The sequence below is a fragment of the Nomia melanderi genome, chromosome 2, assembly GCF_051020985.1.
Source record: "Nomia melanderi isolate GNS246 chromosome 2, iyNomMela1, whole genome shotgun sequence".
Lineage (NCBI taxonomy): Eukaryota > Metazoa > Arthropoda > Insecta > Hymenoptera > Halictidae > Nomia > Nomia melanderi.
The window spans coordinates 25,966,861-25,979,116 of record NC_135000.1 but is presented as its reverse complement, the minus strand read 5'-3'; the positions used below and the strand labels follow the sequence as shown (position 1 = coordinate 25,979,116).

The 12,256-nt window shown below is 48.9% G+C and overlaps 1 protein-coding gene across 3 annotated transcripts in view; it reads right to left on the bottom strand.

Annotated features, from left to right (window-relative positions):
- cmpy (crimpy) overlaps nt 1-12,256 on the bottom strand; it is a 164,655-nt gene that overhangs the window by 149,556 nt on the left and 2,843 nt on the right. For all 3 annotated transcript variants that reach the window (XM_076365272.1, XM_076365274.1, XM_076365273.1), the window contains exon 3: nt 10,557-10,699. In XM_076365272.1, coding sequence (XP_076221387.1) covers nt 10,557-10,699 — 143 coding nt within the window. The remainder of the gene's footprint in view (nt 1-10,556; nt 10,700-12,256) is intronic.

Sequence of the window (12,256 nt, the reverse complement as noted above, 5' to 3'; positions counted from 1 at the left end):
GATCGACGCCGGCATGCGGGATTCCTCCGGAGGATGATTCCGATACTGCTTCGTTCCCGGTGACAAACGAGAGGGATGGGCTGTCGATTACGTCGTTTTTATCGTTCACCCGTTGCCGGCTTCGCGTGCAGTTCGGCGCGACGCTAACGAACGTCTGTGCTCGGCGCGCGATTCGTAGGAAACGTCCATTGAAAGGAACGATTGGAAAGCAACGATTGGAAAGCGACGAGGGCGCAACCGGTTTCACCTAATTCGCCGCGCACGGTTCGATCGTCGGTGGACGAACAAAAATTCGAGTATTCACAGGACGAAAAGGTTAGCAATTTGCTGCTAAATTATTCCTGCTGTGGAAATGACTTTTATTCTGGGAATGAATGAATTACGTTCGGGTAAAGACTGTGTTAAACATTTCTAGTTCACCATGTACTTATATTGTTACCTTTTGTTCATTGTTGAATACGTATATATAGAAAAATAACAAAACTCAGTGCTCTGAAGACATCTCAACGTCATCTGCGAGGATAACTCGAAAATATAAGTTCGTGGTTAACATTCTAATTTCGCCATTTAAAAGACTTCATAATATTCCTATAATGTAATTATAATCACCATATGTTTAAATCTGTACCTCAAAACTTCTATATGGAACATTTTCTTTCAATCACTTATACTTTTTGGGTTATCGAATTTTGTTTAGAGAAAACGTTTGGCTGCACTCTGCGCGTTTCTTGCTTCCAGGGAATTCTTTCACCGCTTCCACGCGACGTCGAGCGATTAAGATTCTTTTCAGGGCCGACCAACGAATGGAGGTCTCGTGATATCGTACCATTAATTCCGAGCGGGATCACTCGAGCTTCGATCGCTCGCGGCCGCGCGGAGCGCGTTCCGGCGCGATCAAAGGGATCCGTCCGATTCGTTAGCGAACGCTCGCGAGCGTACCGCGCGACCCCGCCGAAAAATCGAATTCCTTCGCTGCACATTTCCATCGAAAACCGTTATTAAATTACACAGAGTTTTCCGGCAGATTCGCTTCACCAGTAATTATCGCTTTCGCCACTAGCTCCGAAACTAATTACGAGCCGGGAACGTGAAATCTCACGAGCATCGCGATATCGTTCGCAAGTTCGTCCCCTCGTGCTCGGTAAATTCAGGAATTTCATAATCCACGCCATCTATGCGCCCGTAAATGATCGCGCGGTGCGTGTGTCGTGTCTCGTAGGGCCCACGCACACGAACGACGCGATTCCGCGATTGACAGAACACTCTGGCAACGATCGTTTGTCATTTCCCAAATATTAGAGGCTACGTCAGGCCTCGCGCAACGATCGCTGCGCGATCGCAACGAACCGTGACAATGATCTCAAATGATATACAAATAAACGTGTACGCATACATTGTTTTTTTCGGGTCAATTTGTCGATGTGCTTAGCCCGGTCCGATTTTAATGATTTTCAAATATGTTGCTAGAGATATGATTCCAAACAACTTTATCCTTATATATTGCCAGGGAATTCTTTAGCTTCCGAGACAATCGCAAGACTTCTACTTCTACACTGAATTCTATATTCACGTGCACGTCGGTGAAAAAGCTATAAGCATAACTGCTCATCTCTCCGTCAATCAGCCCTCGACTTTCGATAAGTTCCCGACGTCCAAAATTTCACATCAACATACAATACTTCAGTATTAACCTTAAAATAATGTACCGATATATCTTAATTGTGTCACAAGTTATTTGTTTCTGAAACAAAAGGCACTGAATGACCACATTCACGCTGCGTAGTCGTCAGCGTCACCACCGCGGGATCTACAGCATCGACCGCATCGCGTTCGCGTCGCTCGTGTGCACAGGCCCTTAAAGGAAAAAGCCAGCCGTTCCAGTGGCGTTTGCACTCGCAAAACATTTGGAATACACTCGAAAAGCACTCGAAAATCTCGTTCCGCGGAGAATCCTGTAGCGACGCGATTTACACGATTCGTTTGCCACGCAGCTTTGGGGCGTACGCACACGAGCGAAGCAATCCCGCTGCGACGCCGTATCATTTTGGAAGAACAAAAACGCGAAGCTCTCTTGTCCTTTCTTCCGGGAGAACTTCCCCTGTCGCGTTAAAACAATCACTGTCGCTGGTGTGCACAGCCCCTTAGAAACTCGTGGATGATGGAAGGACTAGCCTCGAGCCCGTAAGAGAGTGGAGCGCGCTCGCGCCCCGTTAATCGAGTTCGATATCGCCGCGCGACCGTGCAAACGATGCGTACGCGCCATTATGCATGTACGTGTCTACGTAGGATAGCTGGCTGGCGGAGATAGCGTTACGGTCAATATTTCACCGCAAAGCTTCTACGAGCGTGCATAATTTTATTTTTAATCCGCCGCCGTACGAAAGGAAGAAATCGAGGCTCGCCGGCGTTTCCGCGACGATGCGCCCGGCAACAGCCGGTCGTCGCGTTCCGCCACGCTCCCCGACACTTACGAGTGTAAAGTATCGTCGAGTCGAGGGATGCACGCGCACGCTCCCCTCTAAACTGAAAACCAGTTGCTTCGGCCCGCCGCGAAACCGACGGGTTCCTTCGATCGGATTCGCCGATTTCTCGCGCACTCGCGACGTCGTCGAATTTCCCTGGTCAACGTGAAAAACGAACGCTATCGTCTGTTTCGTTACCGGAACAACCTCGGTCGGGAGACACGGATCATCTCGAAACGTACACGACGAAACGACGCGATCTCGGTTGAACGAAACACGGGAGCAATCTTCTTTCCGCTCGCCGGGGCGCGTAACACGGCGCGTTACGCCAATAGATTCGACGTCGACTTATTCAACGGGAGACGATAAAGAGGTATTAAAAACGTGCTCAGCGAACGGCGCTCCGAACGATACCGGCGATCGCGCGTATTTTGAAGACAAATAAAACGACGGGGACGACCGGAGCACGGTTCGGAACGGTTATTACGTTCGCCGGATCGTTTCCGTCGGTCAAAAGAAATCAATCTTCCCCGAACGGGATGGAATATCCTACTCGCGATGGGAAGCTCGCGAGCGCCTCCTCTCCCCGATCTTCGAAAATTTACATTTCCGGCGCATCAACCGAAAACCGATAATGTCGGTGGTTAACGGATTCGGATACGGTTTGCCGGGAACTTCCAACCGACCGACCAACGAACCACCGAAAGGCAATAACGTCATTATGAGCAACGACGGGGAAATGGCCCGTAAATGTTCAGATATCAGTCGCCGCGGAAGCCACCGCCGCTTCTCCTCTCATTCTTCCTCTTCTCCTTTTTCCCCACTCTCCGCTCCCCCGTTTCCCCTCCACGGGCCGCGCCGAGATCGTAAAGACCGACTTGTCTCGTTTGGTCTCGTCTCGTCTCGTCTCAATGGACTCCGCCGCGTCCCACCGCGAGATAACGATCAACCGGCCCGTTTACGGCCACCGCTGGTCCGCGGAACCTCGACCGGAAATTTTCTTAGCTCGATGTTTGGGCCAAGTGGCCGTCGTCGTTATCGGCGAGCGTGCCACTGGAAAAACTCTTATCACGGACGAAAAACACCTCCGGCTATTAAGGGCGTGTTTCACCGAAAGGAGCCCGACCGTGTTCCCCAGTGCAACCGAAGTAGTGTTAGATGATTTCACTAGCGAGACGACATAGAGATTAGAGACGTCCCTTTCTAGGGGTTTTGTTCATGGTTATGATTGGTTACGTGTAACCTTATTGATCAATAGTGTAGTTTATGTTTATTTATATATCATTTATTTATTTCTGTATGTATGTTTATTTACTGGTCTTTTATCTATTTATTTCTGTATGTATGTTTATTTACTGGTCTTTTATCTATTTATTTATGTATTCATTTATCTACTACTTATCTATTTATTTATGTATTCATTTATCTACTACTTATCTATTTATTTATGTATTCATGGTTATTTATCTACTATTTATCTATGTATTTGTATACGATCGCCTATCTAGATCACCACACATGTATATATGTAATATAGCCACAATTGTACATAATCAATTAACTCAGCTATCTATACATCTATTCTAGTTGAAACATAATTGCCTTCGCCATAAAGGCGCTACCATGTATCCACCCCAGGCCAAACTTTGTAAGGCCGGGGGAACATTTCTTGAAAATAAAGCGCTTTTATCTAGAATTCTTAGAGTAGGTTAAGGTATTTTTAAGAAGAGTGAATGTAAGAATGAGTGTGAGTAATGGACAGGTTGTAAAACGGTCGAGGGAAAGTGGCCTGCACAACGTCGCGGACCCAAGATTGCAGGGCCAGCTTTCCAGGGGCGCATCCGAGTGTTTACGATGAGTGCGAGTGAGAAGAATGATTGCGGGGAGAGAATGATTTTTGGGAGAGAATGCCTGTAAGAGAGTTACGACAACAGAGTCGTTGTTGGCCTCCGTGGCAGTTGTACTTTTTACGTGTTGTCCATATTGTTTCCATATTTTATATTTTGACCATAGTTTCAGCTTTATTTTATTAAATTTATATATTTATTCCTAGCTCTCGATTACTCAAGATTCACCATTTCATTATTTATACTATAGTAACACTGCTCCAAACTTGAAAGCGTGCAACATAATTTTTTGCGTTTGGCTTCCCGTAAGCTAAATTTTATTATGTCTCGCCTCGATCGTAACTGTTCGCCTGTTTTATCTTCTCTTCACCTTTTATCTCTTAAAAGTCGTAGAATATTATTTGATCTTATTTTTGCTTTTAAGATATTAAATGATCTCTCTCGCTGTCCTGAGATCTTATCCAAATTTTGTTAAAATACATCTAAACAGAATTTTTATCAATGTCAATAGATTTTACTGTTCTCAATTTTTCTTCCTTCCCTATTACTTTTAGAAATACCATGCGATTTCTGGCCTCCTACGACTTTTCTGTATAATCTACCTATCTCTTTGTAGTTTATTTAATAAATAAATAAACACTATAATAGCAAATCGAAAATGAGACGAGAAAAATGAAATCTGACCCATACTCAGCCTCGCCATCGAACGATCTAATACAGAGGTGTCTAAATTGTTTCTCTCTTGTTAGTAATTCGCAAAGCGTTCCCAATTACGTTAGTGGCCCGAGACTGTAGGCGAGCAGTTTTCTGTAGTGTTCAATACAAACAGATAAAAGTAGGTATGGAGAGGTAACTTGTCGTGAGGGGAGTGCCACTAGAGTGCCCGTGGGCACCGATTTAGACAGCCTTGTCCCAATAGTACTCTGCAGCTCTCACGTTAGCAACATCAACCGCCGAGCTAAAAGTACACAGAGGCAAGGGGACTCCTCCACTCACGATACACCGATTTCCACTGCTTTCGACGTGCGATCATTATTGGCGTACGGCGATAACAAATGACAGAAACGAGATCGAGAACGACGAAGCGAGACGCAACGGCAGAAAGCAAAATCCTCTATAATTCTCTCACCGCGTTTGTTAACGCCGCGCATCAATAACGATCATCGAGAGCGTTGACAATCCGAGGATCGTCGATGTGCGGAGTCTCTTTCCCCCGCGCACTTTTAGCTTGGCGGTCGATGGAGCTAACGTGGGAGCCGCATAAGCGTACACCGCGCCAGACACAGATTACGCTCGATCAATGGTACCGCGAATTAAACGTCTAGCCGTCGAATATATCTTCGGGGGCGATTCGCGGGAGCGCGAGAGAAATAACGCCGCGGAACAGCAGCTCGACGAATAAAATATTACCGACGATAATGGACACGATATAGAAGATAACCGGTGAAACGAGCGCGCGTCATACGGAACTTGGCCGCGGCTCGTTCGAATAAATCACAGATTAATTGAGTTGCGCGTTATACAAATCGAAGTAATAAACATCGATTATATTTGCCGCGGGTAACGGTACAGGTTGAATCGCGCGTACGACAGCTCGGTATTAGCCAATTTATAAGTGTAATGGCCCGTGGACGCGAATCTGCGTCCTCCGATGTATCTTCCCCGCAGCGAAATTGTTTACCCGCGATTGTTTATTGCCGGCGGCGATCGATCGCCCGGGGGAACCGACCTGTAATCCAGCGTCAACAATGAGAAATCTATAAAACGTGTCCGCGGGAAGAAATGTATCCCCGACGCGCGTGTTCTCTTTGTTTGGCCGATTAAGTGGAGAGTAACAGAGGTGAAACAGGTGCCAGCGTTGCAAAGGACGTCGAGTGCGTTCGCTGGTAGACATACGTTACACCGCATTCAAACGTATGTACCTGCGCGTGGCAGCGTGCGTACCTTTTCCGAATGGAGGCAGTCTAATGTAAATATAAAGGAGCTAAACTAATTTGCTCACCCCTATCCCTGCTCTGGCCGCGCGACGACCTCTCGCGTTCGAGCAACGATATTCCATGAATACTGAGCACCCTAGCTTCTACGTCAAGTACCAGTGCATATGCATCGGCTTAAATTCAACGGGCGTATGCATATCCCGGGCCGCAGTGTGTTCAGCTCTTTTCTTAAACGTTCTCCCCGGCCAACCGTCCGGATAAAGGGGACCAGCGAAACCTTTATGCAAAATTGATTTCAAACTTTTCTATGCGCGTCGCGCGGAGATCCGACGTCGTTAAGTATCTACGCGCGCGCGTGTGCCACGCACTCCGACGACAGGGATGAGACAACTTTTAGTCGCGATCGATGAACGCATTCTAGTTTGGAGTAAAGCTGCAATTGTACGCGTTACTTCGAATAATCTATAGTTCCCGCGACTGCTGTGATGTAATTTCTCTTTACAGTCGACGCCGTGCAGTCGAGAATGAACGTTGATCCACGTCGGCAGCGACTACGGGAAACGGTAACGGTGATTATTGGTACGGCGCAAAGTAATCGATGCGGAAGCAATCGCGTCTGTGCGCAAGTTTCCGCGAAATCCCACGGAGATAGAAAATAGAGAGTAGAAAATCGAAAATAACGATGGGGAGTTCTTTGATCGGGTTATCGTTCGCTTAAGCCGACGCGTTTCACGTGTCGGGCGCACTGTACAAAGGGCCGCCGCGATTCCCGGGGAAAAGGAAATTGAGTCGAGTAATTTAGTTAGCTGCCACTTCCAGATAATAACGAGAAGATTGTACGAGTAATTAGTATCGAAGCGTTTATGAGCTCTCGGATCACGGGATCTCGTGAATCGAGGAGATCTCGAGGCGAGCCGCTCTTCTATTTTCTTTCACCACCTAGCGACGGGGGATCGGATCCCGAGCCGAGCTAGTCGTTTTATTTTCTTCTAGCACCCGGCAACGAGAACTCTTTCAACGAGTTTTCAACTATCGTAGCCCGAGATTAAAAATTGCCCGAACGCGTCGGCGGCAGACACATTTGTCCCGCCGTTCGACTGTTTCCCTTTCGCGAACGATCCGAGATCGACGGTTCAACGAGTCAACCCTTTCGCTGCTGGCGGTGACTCGTCACCCGTCAAAATTTCGCATCGATTATGTATTATCGGATTATATTTCATGATTGATACATCGGAACCAGAATGACAAATTAACGCTTGATTCACGGACGCTTGTTCCACGCTTTATTCTATTGTTAGGAAACTACGTGTTCGTCTATATAAATCGAAAATTCTAGGTGGAAAACCAGAATGTTACTAAACAATGTTCGAACAACTCAATATCCGTCAAATTGACGAGCTCCGTGAATCTAGCGTTAATGAATTACAACACGCCACTAGTTTAAGTCAACCCTTTGCACTCGGAAGTATTTCGTTAGAGGTTAACATTTTCTAACTAGACACAGACGATGTTTCTGAAATTAACTCAAAGAGGAAGTGAACTGAGAAACAAAGCTTTTTTATCTCAGTATTTCACACACTGATGCTATATACAGTTCAATATTGAATATCAAATTTTATAGTTTTGTACGTGAAATCTGACTGAGAGTCACCTCTCGAGTGCAAAGGGTTAAGTGAGTAGTATTGTGGTAGCTTTTCGCACCATCTACCTACCAACAGGCTACAAATCTTTCTTACTGCCTAATCCTTCACAATTTGTATATGTACCGTCCATAAATCTCTAACACCAGTCCCAGCGTCCAAGGCAAGGTCCGCCATGTCTTACTTGACAAGTCGACTGATGACAGATCCCAGGGAACACCTCACTTTTCCTCTCCCTAATCTTTCCCAACGTCCACCTCCTTTCCGTAACTTACCAGGCCGCCTCAGTCCGTGTTAGGTCGCCGTGAAATAAGCGAGTCCGCGTTGGGACTGCCCCCGGTGCCGTAATAAGAGCGCACTCGCGAGTGAAAGACGCCGGTGCGCGGCGAAAAGAGTGAAAAGGAAAACGAATTCGGATCGCGAGACGTCGCGGTAAGCCGCGCGAAATCCGGCGAACGCGGAAAAATGAGTCGTCGCGCGAGGAGCAGCGCGAACACCCGAACGCCTATGAACACCCGCGAAAATCCACTGGCCGGGGAAGTACGGGGAAAGTCGGGGACGACTCGGAAATATTCTATCGCACGCGTTAACGCGTGCCAGATATCGACCAAGTCGGATTCCGTGTCGCGACAAGTGTCAGTTTACAGGATTACCGATCACATCCGGGGCTTAAAAAATGTTCGGGCGCACTGTTGCGCGAAATTGGCCCAATGCCATCTGCAACGGGCTGCGTTCACCCACACGCTGCCGCCGTTCGCTCGCTCCGAAGGTGTTTAATAAAAATCTGCCCACCGAAACGGATCGTCGCGCGGATCTCGATACCTCGAAATTCGGGGTTAACGCTTATCATCGTGAAATTTCCTTAGCATCGAACTTCCTCTCTCGCGCGGAAAATCCACGATTCCTTTGTCGGGGATTTTTCCGCCGTCGTTATAAGCGCCTTTCTTGCCTCGAACGCGGAAAACCAAGTAATAACGCGACACGAAGTTGCAGGGGAAAAATTGTTCAATTAAACCCGCGGACGGCGTCGTCGTCTCGTTTGGTTCTCTCGGGGTCCGCAGTTACGGCTCGGCTCGTTGAAAGTGTTAAAAACTTCGAAGGAGCCGAGCGGCGGGGGGCGGGGAGGATGGCGGGAGTTAGGGGTAGGTAGGTCGACGGTTGAAAAGAAGTAGTAAAAGGAGAGCCAAGGTGCAAAGTATAGGGTGGGGGCTGCTAGTCGTCGGTGGACCTTCAAGAAAATTGGATAAAAACTGCTGCGCGCCGTTCGTCGTCTGTCGTTCACCGTTTGTAGCCGCGTACACTTTCGAATCGATTAATCGATAAACCGGGAGAATTGAAAGAAAACATGTTCCGCGGATAATCCCGATTGCCGCAAAAACCGGGAGCCAAAGGGACGTCTTTAAAAACGCTTTCGATCGCGTCGATTCCTCGCCGGGCCCGTCGTGCGTCGGTCGCCGGCGTTTTACGATATCCGTCGGGATCGAAACGGAAAACATTCGTCGAGCGTAAAAACCATTCGGCCGTTTAAAGCCCGAAGAAACGCCACGGCCGATATCGATTCCGGTCCGCGCGTATCGGAACGTTCGATCCTTCGGGATCATTTCGCTGGTACTCGACTACTGCTCCGAAATAGACAAGTATGTTACGCTATTCAACGTCCCATCCTCGGCCGGGTAAATACTTGTGCATGCTCGTGAGACCCGAAATAGTGCTTCGTCGACGAAAAATGAGCGTTCCCGAGGATAATGCGGGACGTTCTATTTATAGATTCGTCTCTGCATCGTAATAATTATATGCCCTCCGCGGATTACTATTATTACCTTGCCGTATCGATTATTATGGCCGCAAAAGACTGTCCCCGTTAACGGTGTTTAAACGCGTTCGGGAAGAACGCGTACTCTTTCACCTATTTAACGACCGCTAACCCCTTGCCCTACAATATCGGACTCGTGGAGATTTCGAATAGAACTTAACTCTCTCGAGTATAAATTAAATACAATTCTTCTATTATAAATGTCAATGCTTCGAGGTAACCGTAGACACGGAACAAACGCAGAATTCTCCTTTTTCCCTAATGATCTGCCAACAATAAGGTATCACTGTTGCGCAATTGAGAAAGAAATCGTAAAGGGGGTGAACGTCCCTTGGCAATTGTTACGGTCCCGATGCCTCGATATCGATCACGTTCGCTGCACGATGAATCAAGGCGTCATCTTTGAAACCGGCAGTTCCCGTTGCGCCGCGTTACGAAGCGACGCGACGAATAAAATCTCATCTGCGCGACACAGGTGCACGCGCACGCGGCGTCGGTCTCGCTCTCGCCGCGCTCTCGTTCCTGCCGTTGTTAAATCGAAACTGTACCGCGACGCGTAACAGTGTATCACCATCCTCAACGAAACAATCGCCCCCCTGTTTATGCAGGATCATTAGTCGTAACGCCGCTCTGTTAACCAGCCGGCGCTCGCCGCACGCCGCGGCAAACACGGGACAAACGCTGCTATGGCGGCTACAATCGAACTTGAAATTTCTCGCGGGCCCGATCGATCGATCGGCCGAATCGTTTCGAACGTACGAGCACAGCGTTGTCCGCGTTAATCACCGGATGACGGGATCGCGCGTTGAATCGCAAACGAAGTCGTAACATAGAGGAGGCAAATGAATGGCGCTTACTCGTGCAGACTCCCTCGTCCACCTCCCGGGCGTTCGGCAAAAGATTTTTGATCACGCACTGGAGGCCAGCGGCGCAGCTCCCGGAAAAGCCGAAGGGGCCGCCGCACGTCTCTCCCTCGACGCGGGCGCACTCCTTGCAGCATCTGAAAGCAGCATCGGAACGGGACCATTGAATTCTCTTGCTGGAATTTATCGAAATCGGGGAACCGGGGAATCGAAGAATCGAATTTTCCGGGCTTTCCACCGGATGCCCGTTCTCGGTATCAGCCGAGAGACGCCGGCGGTAGCGCTCGGGATTCGTAAAATCTCATCGAAATAAATAGCATTTTCTTCGCCAGTATGAAAACAAGCTGAAACGTAATAAAGACGACGAAACTAAGCGACATTCAGCTCTCGGCTTCCACCCACCGGGAAAAGTTGCGGATGGTCCGAGGATAACGCCGACGCCCCGGCGAGATCGAGAAACGGAGGAGACCGGAGGAGGACGGGAAATACGAGTTGAAAAAAAGGAAATACGTGGAAAGAACCGGCGCGGCACCGCTCTGTGCGCCGTACAGAAAATATCCGACTACGACGAGCTATTTTATTACTTCGCCTCACGGCACGGTCGTAGGGACAATCAATCCTTTTATATTGCCTTCCCATCCCAGCCGGCAACGCTGCGGAACGGCTCCACGGCCGACGCGGCGGGTGTAATTCGCGCGACTCGGGGCATAGTTTCTCTTTTAATCTACTACAACTATTTACGGCTGTTCGTCTCGCGTACAGTTCGTCCGGCCCACCGCAACGTAACGCGATCAACGCGATTCGTTGGCCTAACCGTCCGAATGGCAATTGAACTTTAAACGCGAGCGTTCTAGATTTTCAATTTCACCGCGCTAGAGCGAGCGCCGCTTCGTATAGCTGCACGAATACGCCACGTGTACGCACGCGGACGAAGAAGGAAAATCAAATCGCAAGAAAAAGAGTTCCTCCGACAACAGTCGAGGAAGCGTTTTAACGACGAAATCGTGGTTTCGCGTGTTTCCCGGGGTAGTGCGGTTTCTACGCTCGAGAGACGAGTTTGTCCGAGTTCGAGCTCGCGTTCCCCATGGAAAAACGACGGGTCGCGCCGTGTTGCGCCGTGTCGCATCGCGTCGCGCCGGGTTCAAAGCTTTGAGCGCGTTTATGCCAATGCGATGGCTCGAAACGAAATTATTCGTCGCTGGCACGCAAAGGCGGTTAAAGTGGTGCTTGCAGCGGAAAAAAAGAGTCGCCGTTCGCCCAAAAGCGTTTCGATTAAGCCGCTTCGAGCGGTGTATCAGGCTTTTTCGATTTCGATCATCCGAAATTCCGTGTTCCTGATAGAATTCGCCATCGATGTTGTCGATTGGCCGGCCGGGCCGGATCTTTGAAGAGGTCGATTTCGGCCCGGTGTCGTAAAATGTTTATTCCGCGCGGGTCCACGGGTGGCGGTCCGTTACCCGAGATAACTCTTTTATCGTCTATCGATGGTACGTCACTCGCCCGGAGTTTTCACAGCTTTCCAGAGGTTTACCGCTACGATTCCGATCTACGCTCCCCCGTTGGCCCGGGTAACGCGCCGATCTCTCCGGTGGGAACGCGCCCGGAGAATTAACACCGAAGGAAATTCGGACCGGGGTCGGCGTCGCGATCGCGCGGGGTCGAACTGAAGTGTCCGTCCGGTATAGCATAACCCC